The sequence below is a fragment of the Eleutherodactylus coqui genome, chromosome 8, assembly GCF_035609145.1.
Source record: "Eleutherodactylus coqui strain aEleCoq1 chromosome 8, aEleCoq1.hap1, whole genome shotgun sequence".
NCBI lineage: Eukaryota > Metazoa > Chordata > Amphibia > Anura > Eleutherodactylidae > Eleutherodactylus > Eleutherodactylus coqui.
In genome coordinates, this window is record NC_089844.1 from 140,021,917 (window position 1) to 140,036,174 (window position 14,258).

The 14,258-nt window shown below is 44.4% G+C and overlaps 1 protein-coding gene across 2 annotated transcripts in view; it reads right to left on the reverse strand.

The window, feature by feature from the left end:
* Nucleotides 1-1,415: 1,415 nt before the first annotated feature.
* PKD1 (polycystin 1, transient receptor potential channel interacting) overlaps nt 1,416-14,258 on the reverse strand; it is a 131,629-nt gene continuing 118,786 nt past the window's right edge. For both annotated transcript variants that reach the window (XM_066576567.1, XM_066576566.1), the window contains exons 43-45: nt 12,260-12,394; nt 10,579-10,893; nt 1,416-10,490 (exon numbers count right to left, since the gene is read on the reverse strand). In XM_066576567.1, coding sequence (XP_066432664.1) covers nt 9,852-10,490; nt 10,579-10,893; nt 12,260-12,394 — 1,089 coding nt within the window. In that variant the 3' untranslated portion in view covers nt 1,416-9,851. The remainder of the gene's footprint in view (nt 10,491-10,578; nt 10,894-12,259; nt 12,395-14,258) is intronic.

The window sequence follows — 14,258 nt, forward strand, 5'->3', positions numbered from 1 at the left end:
TTTTGTTTGGATGGAATTGATTATTCCTGAGGCGGCTGCTACACAAGTCACTGGACTCCAATCAGAATTATCCCGATTGCTGCAGTCACAGCCAGGTTTTGGAATTTAATAGCAGGAAAAATAGTGTCTGCATGATGATCAAGTAATACCCTGTGTGACCCCTGCAGAACCCGCTACATACTGCTGCTTCCATTACCACATAGTCAGACTTGTTCCTCCTTGCACTTGGCTGTAATTTGCATATTGCATGTGACGGGCTGTAGGCTGCTGCACAGAGCACATATGCAGCCTCACAGCAAGTCGTGTGCCTTAAAGCGACCCTCCTGTCCTGCACAAAGATGGCCGCACACTTCCCCGACTACCTGCTGGACACTTAGTATAACGATACATACTAATGCACAGACACTACAGGCTGCTCTGACTGGTCAGTGTTACGCACATGGACAGCACTGGCCAATCAAAGCAGCATGCTGTATCTGCTGCATACTAATGCACAGTGTCCAAGACTATTGTCTAGGCAGCCCACTGTCCACGACCGGAGGGTTGTTTTAAAAGAATTGTAGCAAATTAGAAAAAAATGGGGAAAATGGCTTTCTTCCAGAAACTGCTCCACACCTGGTTGTATCTGGTAATGCAGCTTTGTTCTATTCAAGTAAATGAAGTCAGCTGCAATACCACACCCAACCTGTAGTCATGGGTGGCAGTGTTTATGGAAAAAAGGCAGCCATGCTTTTACCAATCCTGAACAAACCCTTTAAATGGATTAGCCAGAGATTGTAAAATCTGACTTGCAGTAGTGAAGTCAAACAGCCGTTTCCAGCTGAGTTTTGATGAGCGGTCACTTAGCATTGCCGCTCTTCCATTGTCAGCTGATTGGAACTCAGCTAGCCCCTCTTTCTATCTATGCATCTATCAATCATGATAAAAAGGCTGGTGTAGTTATGAGGTCCGCAATGACCTCACCGACCACAAATGGGGTCATAAATACCACGTGACCACTCCTCGGAACGGCTGTTCTGACTGTACTACCCTGGGAGAGTGTTTACAATCCCTGATGACCCCACAAGCACAACTTCTGCTCATATGGGGCCCCGACTCTGACATTCATATATGTCCCAGAACAGAGTCAGTCCTATTCATGTCATCCTAGAATACTACATTTGTGTGCGTCTGAGTTGGAGACCTAGGGCAATCAGCTGTTCCTCATGGGCCTTGCACTGTTGGAGGGGGTGGGGGGCTTGGCATGTTGGTTATACACAAGATTTTGGTGGGTACACTTCTTGTCTGTATGTGCAGGTCTACATTAGGCAGCAGCAATGTTTTTGCAGACTGTGCAAAACTTTGAACCGTTTCAGGTTTACTCCCATCAGATAACGTCATACGTTGTACCGCCACATAAAACACCAGACGCAGCATCGTCTTGCAGCCATTTTTATTTGTGACTTTGTCCGACAAGTTGCATTGTAGCGCATTTTACAAACATAAGGCAATATTGAAAGATGCCGCCTGTGAGAACAAGATTCTGCCATGGCGCTGAGTGTGTTAACAGATCGCCTACCATGAAGATGGCGACTACTACTTCCATAGGAGAGTGATGTCACTACCTCCTAGGGATGTAATACCAATATGGCCGCCTCCACTGTACCGTAACAAGGCCATAAAGCCAATTCTAGAAGAATTCTTGTTCCCCAGACAATAAATAATCTTTTACAATTCTGACCATACAAGTAAAAGCAAAAGCATACAGGCTCGCTGCCAGCAGGGGGTGGGGGAGGGGTAAGTGCAATGTCTTACATAGAAGAGCTCTATGCGGCCGCCGAGTTGACGGCTTTTGTCATAAACAGACATTTTACTACCTGCTAATTCAATAACGTAGGATCGTGGTTGTAAACGTAATAACTTTCCATTCCTGGTACGTATGAAAAACAGGGCTCTTTTTAAAGGGACAGGCTCTACAGTGTAGGTCTGCTGACGGCCCAGCAGAGGTATCTGCGCCTCCACTAATGTCTGCTATGTAGCAGCAACGATTAAAGGGTCCACCAGGATTAGAAAAACATGACTACTGTCTCCCAAGACCAGCGCCACCTTGTCCACAGGTTGTCTGTGGTATTACAGCTCAGTGCTACTTTAAGTGGAGCTGAGCTGTAATACCAGGAAACTCATGGACAGTTGGAGTGTTTTTTTAAAAGATAGCAGTCATGTGTGGTTTTGTGTTTTTTTTTTTGGTTTTTTTTTTATAAAGTTCTCAATCTTGGTGACCCTTTTAAATGGCGCTGCTGTGACTAGGACAAGTTTTAGAATACAAATTTTATATATTTTTTCCAATTTTTCTTCTTAACCTCCAGAAATGATGAACAGAATGGTCCTTCTCAGTTTAGGCTTTGTTTCCTATAACAACCAATCACAGCGCAGCATTCACTTTTCCAGAGCCATTAAAGGAAAGAAGGCGGAGCTCTGATTGGTTGCTATCAGAAACTAGGCCTGCTTCAATAAGTGAGGTCTACATAATTGATCAGTTTGTCTGTGTCTGCTGACCAAGCCATGAAGGGAACCTGTTGCCTGCCTAAATCTCCATGAACTAACTTATGGTGTTGGTGCAGGTGGGACCCAGGGAGCAGGCGAGTATGAAAAGTACAACACCCGGCTTCCTTTCACCTGCCATAGTCACACCTTAAGGCTATGGTTCTAGAGGGAGATGATAGTGATAAACGAGTTATGGCCCATTTACAACCATGTTCAGGATAGGTCATAAATGGGGCATCTATGAGGGTCTGCTGCCCAGGATCAGCTGTTCATAGGGCCAGTGTCCTCCTGTATCGAGCTGATCTGTGCAGGAAGCAGACTGCTCTGTTTGCACTGCAGTGGCCTGGACTGATATTACATGCAAAGTTCCCTTTACAGTGAACGGGAACTTAGCCTGCAATACCAAGTGTGGCCACAGCAGCAAGAACAGGGCTGTCTGTTTCCTGCACAAACCTGCTCAATGCGTGATCGCTGGCCTCAGTAAACTGTTGATCAGTGGGGGTCATGAGCGTCAGACCCCCACTGATTTACTATTGATTATCTGTCCCAAGAATAGGCCATAACTAGTTTACAACTGGACAACCCCTTTACTACATGGGGTTGTGTCTGGCCTCTAGATAGTGTTTGATTTGGTGTTAGGGCCTCTCTGATCAGTGTTAGCTGCAGGTATAATTGGGCACCAGTGGTTTTAGGGATGTTATAGCATTACTGATGCTTAGCCCAGGAGTCACCACCTACAGTAAATGGAATTTGACACTAAACTAAGACTATATTCATGTGGCTGTAATACTTGCAATATAGCATCCATGTTACAGCTAGCAGGCCTGAACCAAACCTACATCACCAGAAATTGGGATTTTGTAGCAGATTCTTCCCTCTGCATGTGAATGTAGCCTTATCCAATTCTGTGCAAAAATGTTTTAGGCAGGTGTGGGGAAAATGCTTTAGCGCTATTTTTGAATGTGTTTTGCATGGTCAATTGACAAAACAAAAAAAAAAAAGTTAACAAAAGAGAAGTCAAAGGGACCTCTCATACAGAACAATATTCTGCAACAGTGTTGCAGTATATGCTCCCCTACGCTTTATTTGGCACACAAATCCAGGTTTTGGTGCGTAACTGAAAATAGCAGAATTCTGCATCAAAATCCAAAGTGAACCGTGTCGAATTCCATCCTGGGTGAAACGTCTCAATCAAATCACATCAGTTCCTCTAGGAACACTCGCACACAATCAGGGATGTTGTAGGATTATAGGCAGGTGTATGATTAACCAATTATACCAAACAGGTGATGATCATTTTCATGTCATTAACTGACAGCTGTGTAGGAGGCTTAAACAGGGCGAGGAACAGCCAAACAGACCTTGCGGTTGCAGTAGAACTAAATTGGGGCACATTTACAATGGTTTTACATCCGTTTCTGGAGTAAATGGAGCTATAGATTTAGCAGGTGGAGTTGGGGATTTGGTCGGGATTAATTATGTCCTCAATGCTGAGAAATACAGGCAGATATTTATCCTTCGTGTAATATCCGCAGGGAGGCGGCGGCTTGGCTCCAAATTTTTTTTGCAGCTGGACAACAACCCCAAACATACAGCCAATGTAATGAACAAGGAGTCCTGGAAGTGATGATATGGCCCATAGACCCCTGATCTCATCATCCAGTCCATCTGGGATTATATGAAGAGACCGAAAGATCTGACTGAGTGACATCCACCGAAGATCTGCACTTGGTTCTCCAACCTCCCTGCAAAGTTCCTTCAAAAACTGTGCAAGTGTACCTAGAAGAACTGATGCTGTTTTGAAGGCAAAAGGCGGTCACACCAAATGATTTACACGTCTCTTTTCTTTAGTCATTTTGTATTTTAATTGACCAACAAAACAATTCACTCTCTTTTACAAAACTGTCTGACTTTGCAGCAGTTTATCCACACCTGCCTGTAACTGTAGCAGAGCACGAGTTGTATGATGCGGGCCCGCACCGTAGCAGAGCGCGAGTTGTAATATGGGGGTCGTGCTGTAGCAGAGCACGAGTTGTAATATGGGGGTCGTGCTGTAGCAGAGCACGAGTTGTATGAAGCGGGCCCGCACTGTAGCAGAGCGCGAGTTGTATGATGCGGGCCGTGCTGTAGCAGAGTACGAGTTGTATGATGCTGGCCCGCGATGTAGCAGAGCACGAGTTGCATGAGGCGGGCCCGCGTCGTAGCAGAGCACGAGTTGCATGAGGCGGGCCTGTGCTGTAGCAGAGCACGAGTTGCATGATGCAGGCCCGCGATGTAGCACAGCACGAGTTGCATGAGGCAGGCCCGCGCCGTAGCAGAGCACGAGTTGTATGAGGCGGGCCCGCACTGTAGCAGACACCTGGACTAGTCGCCGATAGCTCAGCATCACCTCCCTGCATCCACTATGTGATAACTACATGCAACTATGCAATTTTAAATTCTGAAGGTTTAACAATTCTGTTCACCATTTTCTAAATCTGTTAAATCCCCCAAACTTCTGCGGCTTTTATATTGTTTAAACGTTCTGTAAATGGAGGGAAATAAAGAAAAAAAAATTTGAAAAATCCGTTGGCTCTCTGTGACGGTTTAACCAAGGAATACAAAGTTACAGCGGCGTTCCAGTCCCTCTATGTAATGTACTTTTGGTCCAGCCATCCCTACAATTACATGAGGCCTATGGGGTATAGATACTGTTTCAATGGAGGGGGCACAAACTTATATGATGAAACTGACTCTAAATAAGAATGGAATAAAAAAATTATATTAATATACAAATTGCATCAAATATATTAAATAAGCAGCTTAGATATATTTATTTGCATTATATATTTGGCCTCCAAGTGCCTCCTAAATACTTTATGATCTACTGTGGAGCCCAGAACAACCAATCAGATGGTTTGCATATTTAAGCCACTTGTGAAACGGCCATTGGCGCTCCGTTGCTATGGGCAACAATGCTGGTTTTGCTTTCTCTAATGTACAAGAATACTGCTGGCCTGTCCCATGAGGCTCCAATAGAATTTGCAGATTAGAACTTGAGGGTTTTTTGTTTTTTTTTTGACACTTACAAAAATTGATTCGGGGTCGGTAGTATATATTGAAGGGAAAAACCCCTCCCAGGGCCATCAGGCCGGTCCCCTCCTGCATCACATTCACTGCTCACCTGACCACTGAAGCCACTAACAAACCTCAATGGTCATGTGTCATGTCAGCTGAGGCCAGCTATTGGCTGCAGCGGTCAGGTGAGCAGTGAGTGGGACTTTATCGCTTTGTTTCAGGGGAACCAAGTTTGTAGCACAGAATATTTAATGCCACTACCTGAGTGCTGGAAAATATCATTAAGCAATTAATATTTTATTTAAATTTCTAAGTTTTTTTTTTTGTTTTTTTTTTTTCTATATATAAAGGGCCTTTCTGGCAAAACCCCCTTTTTTCCATCCCTCAACTGCTTCAGTCAAACTCTGGCCATATATGTATATTGCAGTCACTTCCATACAGTGGCAGCTTCCTATCTGCTACTTGTCATGCACCATCTTGATACTGAGATTTAGCCATGCTCATGTTTTCTATGCTCTACTAACACTTCCATGATGCATCAGCACAGCTTCACATGAGCCACTACAGCATGTACCATCTCTGCCTGCAGGGAGAACAGTGTGATTAGCATTATCTTCAATATTTACCTAAACTACAGAACATAAGTATACAGTCAGGAGGATGAGCTGTAATCTCCTCCATTATAAATGCGTGCCAGGAGTGTCTGTATCCCCGTCTAAAGACTTAATGTGGTAGGGTCCATCACTCAGGAGTTAAGCTGACTGAAAAACTGACTAATTTGAAAGCACATAAACCCAAATTTCAGCAGGTCAGAGCTGAGATCGCATGACTCATCTAGAGTCTCTATCGAAATTTCAATAGAAAGGAATAACTAACCAATCTAATACTAGCTACATAATAAAGGGAAGGAGGGGGAGGGGAATTACCAGCATGGCCCTTTAAGTGGAATGTAACTCTCTCTTTATCACATCAGTATGTATACCAGTAGAATCAAAAGTGTTTAAGAGACACAAGTAGGCCGCCCCGCTAATCCATAATCTCCAGACTGTGCCTTTAAGCCAATATGCAATATTCTGCTTGTATAAAATACATATAAATATATACAAGAGCACAACATACATAACTTAAATACCTCTAGTGATAATAGTGCTCGGTCCCTCTATCTACACAATTACTTCATTTGGTTACAACGCTATGAAAATATAGCGAATATTACAAAAATATACATACTCCAACCCGCGACTGAGCGTCACCGGTTTACAAAGGCAGAAATGTGAGCTGTGGAAAGATTAGACCATCTCTGCCTGCAGGGGGAAATTCATGGAAACCTGACCATATACATAAGATGTATACTGAGAGGAACAACCAACCATCTAATGTGTGTCTGGGACCTCCTAACTCACCTGATGGCATATGTTGCAGGGGAGCGATAAGGATCAGGCCGTAGGATTTCAATGTGTCTGATCCTTATGTTTGCAGGGTGATTAAGCCACTACCAGTGGTGTCTGGCAGCAGCTTTTCTCCTTCCCTTACGGAGAACATAAGCATGCTTAGCTGTGTGTATGGGTGGAGAGGGAGAGATGGCAGTTAGCCACATGGTGGCATGGCTGACATGCATCTCGTGTGTGGTGGAAAGCTTAATGAAAATACTCTATTCAGGGGGGTTAAATGCTTGAAACATACAATTACATGAAACTATACCTCGTAATGTCGAGTAACTTTACTGTGCTAGTGTTAACGTAACAACTTCTACTCCAACCAGCCAGAGCTGTATTCAGAATTCTGCTGGGTTGACGCTGCAGGATTTCACTTTCCGTTTCTGTTAGCATGTTATGTACCTACATTATACTACATTACAACATTAAGATCAGGGAATGTAGCCTTTTCCATATCACATTCTTTACTCAGTCTAAGGGGTCAGATTACTGCTGCAAATTACAAGCATCAATCAGCAGAAGTTTGAGTGCAGCTCTGGCGATATACAAAAACATGGTGTAAATTTACACCTTATGGTACTTTAGTTTACTTATCTACTTGTTCATGCAGTATCACCTTCAATAACCCAGCACCCACCTAAAGAGTACATCAGCCCATCATGAAACCCCTCCACCACCGCACACAAATCATCTCATCCTTCCTATGATGCAGAAAGTCATGGTGGCTGAGTGCAGGTTTCCCCATACGAAGTATGCAATTGCTTTGGTGAGGTATCTACTATTGACTTGTAGCTCCTAGATGGATGTAGCCTACAGCGGCTATGAATAGGATTAACCCTTTCCAATCCAATTTGCATCCTGATTCCTAGGGGGCTTACTCTTTTTCTGCTGTTATACAACGGTGCTATCTGCTGGCTAAAGCCAGTACTGCATGAAGTGACATGTTGGATAGGCTTTCCACAGCAGAGAGGCTGGCAATATACAGTAAGAGAACCCCGACGGATGTCTTCCAACATCAGAGCTGTACAGCCCTAAATCATAATGTCTTCAGAGGTTAGACAGTGGATTGGAAAGGGTTAAGAAGAAACCATGTTTAGTCAGCTTGGAGACACATTTGGTCCCTAGGATCTGGTTTCAGTTCCATTGGGCGTGATTTCCCCCTTTTTGGCTAATCACAGACTGCTTTACACACTTGAGCAGCCCGTTTTGAATGAATTACAAAATAGAGACGAGGTCTTAGAGGTGGAAAGAAAGACGTACAAAACATACTTCATCTGTTTGCATTGAATGTTTCTAACCAAGTTATTAAAAAAAAAAAAAAAAAAGCATTTGTTAAAGTGCACGGCGCTCCATGCAAACTGCTGACAAGTATATGAGAAATACATTCAGTAACAAGGGTGAGGAGATATATAGACCAATAAACAAGCTTGATAATAACAGGAGAACCAGGGATTATAGTGGCGTGGTGCTCGCATCTCATCTACATTGTCAATCATGACCAGGAGCTACAGATGGTCTACATGGCACACTTGGGAAAGCACCCCAATACATAGGAGGCAGCTATCTTACAATAAGTGGTACCACGTAGCTCTGACACTTGTTTGCCTTCTTAAGCGCATCGCTTTTGATCAAAAACAGATATAAAATGGACAAAAAATAGCAAGCCATAACCTTGTTTCCGAAAGACAAAGTGAAGTTTCTTTTGGTTCCCAAAGGTGGTGAGATGCTCCTCTACGTCCACTTGAAGGCACAAAGCATCCATTTATATTCTGATGGAAATTCCACCATGGAAGAGATCCCTGGTTCTCAAGACACAAGACCTACTTCTGCAAAAGGCACAACGGTTATGAAACCCTCAATGTGCGGAATGCCTTTGAGCGGAAGAGTTTCAAACTACGACTTCCGCAGGTTGTGTCCTGTAAACTTGACTGGGAAGAGTTAAGACAAGTACGGGATAGTATGAGATCAGAACCTTCACATGTGCGAAGTTCCTCAAGAAGTCTCCAATCTCTCAAAAAGCAGAGTAACAATTCTTTAAGTGCATAGTGAGGGTCCATCCTACGTCATAAGCCAAGACGGTGTTGGTTTATCCTAGCCAAAAATAATTCTGTTCCCTTTTATCCTGGGTATTACTTCTCTACAGTGCCAAAGGGAATTAGACGCTCTTGCAGCACCCTGAATAAAACCTAGAGACCAGCAATGACTGTTATAACTCAGGACTGACCAGCAAGTCCCACAAAAACACTCTGATCCCTTTTAAAAAGCACCATCAATAATCTTGCAAGAAGCATCTCTAGAAAATGGCTAGCTACCAAACGCCTTCTAAAGGCTTTCTCGATGCTTCTTTTGAAGACAGTGATTTCCAACTATGAGTCAATAGTGATCGTCAAAAGAACAGGTTCTGGGACAGCCAGCTGTCTAGAAACCGAAGTACAAGCCACCAGGGCTCATTGAAGACTATCATCTAGAGCCACCAGGGCTCCATGAACTCAGTAGAAGCCACCAGGGCTTCCAAAAGTAAAGCTTACAAGCCGCCAGGGCTTGTAGATCAAGAACTCCAAAAGCCTCCAGGGCTCAAGGCTTTAGAATGAAGAAAGGGACCTGTGCTTGTTGACGTATCTTGGGAAACACTGTCAAAGAGGGATGCATCTGAAGCCATGGCTGACTGTTCATAGGCCAACGTGAGAATCTGCAATGGGTCTCAAAAGATCACCAGTTGGTTCAGAAGAGAAATATGCTGAACCGTATCCAGAAACACTTCTCACAGTTTACCAAGAAGCTTTTGAAGCTTATACCGATGTAGACAATAGTTTGCTACCATAAAGATAAGGTCTGCTAACTGACACTGGGGTGGACTCTATTGTGGGCCCGCATTGCCTTCCTCCTTTTGCTCTGTGTTAACTGTATGGGGATAAGTGCTGGTTCTTCTGCAACCACCTTGTCCACAGTGATAATTTTGCTTGCTGAAGTGCTCTCTGTTAATACCTGAGAAAGGGTTGAAGATGGAGAAGTACGCGGAGAATTCTTTCTCAACCGGTGGTGACCCTCAGATTTAGAACTTCCACTTAATGTAGAGTTCTGCTGGAGTGCTTGGGTTTCTTTGGAATGACTTTGTGACCTTTGAGTTGGAGTGCTCTCATGTTGACCTCTTCTCTTCTTGACTATTCTCATTTGTACATCTTCAAGGCTGCGCTCTATTTGATATACTTCTTCCGTGGCATGGTTGACCAGATCAAACTGTGACAGAAGAGCCTCCAGCACAGGGAGCAATCTTTGGATGTTAGCATCAACCTCTGCTCTCTCCCGGGTGCTCACAGCACTGAAGGTATCTATCTGGCTGGAGATGGTGGAGAAGGAGGAAGAAGAAGAGGTATCAGAAGCCGCACTTGGGGTGGAACCGCGAAGAGACTTGGAATCACTGGAGGAGCGTGAAGGAAGAGGCTCCATTCCTTCGAAGTGCACCTTGTGACGGAACTGAAATACACAAATGTTTGATTACATTTCTTTGTCAACATAGGGTATAATAATATTTTTATGGACAGGCTTATTGCATTTGATTTACCTCTTTCACTTTGCTGACACCCATCCAGATCCGAAGCCTTCTAAGAAAGAGCTCCACCATCTCATAATCCTGCAGTTCAAATGCCGGCCGGAACAAATCGAGCCGTACTTGTCGGTAACTATTGATCAGAACGGCCGCAAAGAATCGCATGAGGATCCATACTTCCAGCACCATGTAGCTTGTGAAGTAGAGATGGTGAACAAATGACACATATGGGAAAGGGGCTTTCAGAGTAATGGTGCCACGAGCCACAGCAAACAGAGACAGGATGCTCGCCCCAAAGCTGTGAAATCTTTCCCAGGACGATGAGAAAAGCTGGAGGAAAGAGGTAAGAAAATAATTATTGACTCGCCATAAATAGAAATGTACATTTCCTGTGTGAGGTACGAATAGGTCGAAACATGTCTACATTAACAGACCACGTGCCTGATTACCTATATACAATCTCTAGTAATAACACAAGTGGAGGGAAGATGTCTGGAGGGATCTTGAGTGATCTGGATAGCCACCCACAGCTTAGTGGTATATGTAGGTGCAAGATCTCAGGTGTGAATCGACCTCACCGCCACACACCATAAATGCTGGATTGGGCTCATGTTGGGTAAACAGGCATGTCGCACCATTTACAGCAACTGTCCAGAATACTCCTTAAACCAGTTCCAGATAACATGGGCCTGATCGCATTGTGCATTATCCTGCTGGATTATATCTCAACGTTGTGGGGGTACATGAAGTCCATGAAGGGCTGCAAATGGTCACCAAGCAGTGAAGTGTAGTGGTCATTGGTCAATGATGTGTTTAGGTGGACCAGTAGACCCAACCCGTGCCATGAGAACCAACCCCACACCAGTATGGAACCACCACCAGCCTGCACAGTGCCTTGTTGATAACTGGGCTCCATGGCTTTATGTGGTCTTCGCAACACAGGAACCCTACCATCGGCCTGAAACAATTGTACTGTGACTCATTAGACCATGCCACATGTTGCCAGTCTCCTAGGGTCCAGTTAACAACCTCACAGGCCCAGGTGAGGCATCGTGTCCGGTGTGGTGGTGATAACGGAGGCGCTCTGGTGGGTCTTCTATTCCGACATCCCAAAGAGCTAAAGAACGCTGCGCTGACCTGCAGAGTCGCTTTTCTGTCTGCATGGACAATTCTAGCCAGACACCACCAGTCGAGATCATTAAGTGCTTCCCATCGCTCTATCAAATACTATCATGCTTTGTTCATACTCCTATAATTCACGTCACCTTGCCATGAACACATGAAAAAAATGGAAAAAAAATACCTCTGTGTGCACATGCTCTTCACCCCCTGATACTTTAGATCCTCCTGGTGGTCTCTGCTTACATTGGCAGTAGCAGTGATGTTGTTTACCCACGTGACCACCGGAGGCAGTGATAGGCTATGGAACGGAACGTCATTGGCGACATCCCATAAACCGTCCTGGATCTCTCAGATATTAGGCAATGCGACCTATATATGGGACGTCACTGAAGCCAGAAAACTTTGTGATGTCAGAGGTCACGTGGCTCACAAGAGTGCAAAACGGGTGCATCAGGTTCAATTGAAAAAGTTAGGTTTGGGGTGGGGGGGTGTTATAGGTGGGAAAAATATTGTGGCAAAACCCTTTAAATGATAGATTTTTACTCCAGTGCATATTCATATTGACAGTACTTACCAGAAAGCCAATCTGAGCGTACACCAGCACCAGCCCAAGTGTTGTCCCAGCAGCAGCGCACAGCTCTTTCATAGACAAACTCAGTGTCTTCCCAAATACAGACCAGTCTCTGATGAATCGCAGCTGCTGTGCGACCTTAATGGAAAACAGTTATCAAAAAATATTCCAAGGCATGTCTCCTCTATATCATGTTGCTACCTGGAAACCATCAACAAGCAGGATAGCTGCTACTAACAGGCCTTTTCCTGGCTCTGTGTGTAATGATGGGTGCACAGCTGTTTCTGTGGTGGGTGATTGGCTCATCTGACCCTTTAATAACTTTGCAGCCTATTTCATTGACAATCCAGGAACCTCCGTGAAAGACCACCTCACTGAGAAGACCCCTCCTTGGTGCTGATTAGATTTTTCTGTAATGTATGTACATTATGTGCTTATTGCCCCTACTCTTTCTAAAGATCACCTGTGCAATGACAGTGCTAAACAGGTGCCTCTATTTGTCTGTTATGAGCTGCATCCTGCTTGCTGATGCTTCCCGGGTAGCAATAGCAGGCAGGTAAATTTTTGTCCTGCAGCTTCGGGGTATGTATGAAGAGAGTTTGCGGGGTGACCTCTCTTCATACAGCGCAGGCTTCAGCTGTTTATTACAGCTGACACCCGTAGGCAAAAGCTGCAATCAGCCGTGTGGTATCTACAATAAAAAAGCTAACTCATAAAACAAAAATTTATATTTGGTATCACTGCGTCCGAAAAAGTCCAATCTATCAAAGTAGCGCATTATTTACCCCGCGTACGGTGAATGTCATACGGAAAAGAAAGAAAGAAAGCAAGAAATGCACTTTCAGTCACACTGCCTCCCAGAAAAAATGCAATAAAAAGCGATCAAAAAGTCGTATGTATTCCGTACTATCAGAAACTACAGAACATCCTGCAAAAAATGAGTCCTCGCGCAACGACGTCGACAGAAAAATAAAGAAGTTATCGCACACAGAAGGTGGCGGCAGAAAATAATTGTAAAAAATGAAATGTCTTTGAAAAAAATAAAAGTAGTATAGAAAAAAAACCTATCCAAGTTTGGTATCGCAGTAATCGTACCGACCCATGGAATAAAGTTATCATGTCGTTTATGTTGCAGTTTGTGGGCCGTAGAAACAAGACGCACTGAAAGATTGCGGAATGTCGTTTTTTTTCATGTTGCTCCACTTAGAACTTTTTAAAGTTTTTCAGTACATTATATGGTACATTAAATAGCACCATTGAAAAATACAACTCGTCCCGCAAAAAGCGAGCCCTCATATAGCGACGTCGATGGATAAATAAGGGTGCATTCAGACGACCGTATATCGGCCGGGTTTTCACACCCAGCCGATATACAGCGTCCCTCTCTGCAGGGGGAGGAGGCTGGAAGAGCCAGGAGCAGTGCTCTGAGCTCCAGCCCCCTCTCTGCCTCCTCTCCGCCCCTCTGCACTGTCTGCAATTAGGGGAGGCAGAATGGGGCGGGGCTAAGTTTCAGAAATTAGCTCCGCCCCTGTCCCGCCTCTTCTCATTGAAAATAGTGCAGGGGGGTGGAGAGGAGGCAGAGAGGGGGCGGGAGCTCAGACCACTGCTCCTGGCTCTTCCAGCCTCCTCCCCCTGCAGAGAGGGACACCGTATATCGGCTGGGCGTGAAAAACCCAGCCGATATATGGTCGTCTGAATGCGCCCTTAAGGAGTTACGATTTTTTAAAAGAATGGAGAGAAAACGAAATAGGATAAAAAACGTCCGCGTCATTAATTAAACGGTCACTCTGGTCAATCTTTTTTTTATTTGTTCATGATATAGCTATCCCCCGAGTATATATAAGTAAGATAGTGTTATCTTGATAACACTAAAACTCACGGCCTCTTTCTCATCAGACGGTCAGGTGATCTCAGTTCTGACCAACTCAGATCTACTTGGGGTTGTGTATTCAGTTTCTAGTCAGTTTCTTAGTCTGTGTGATGCTGTTAACATGGATCTACA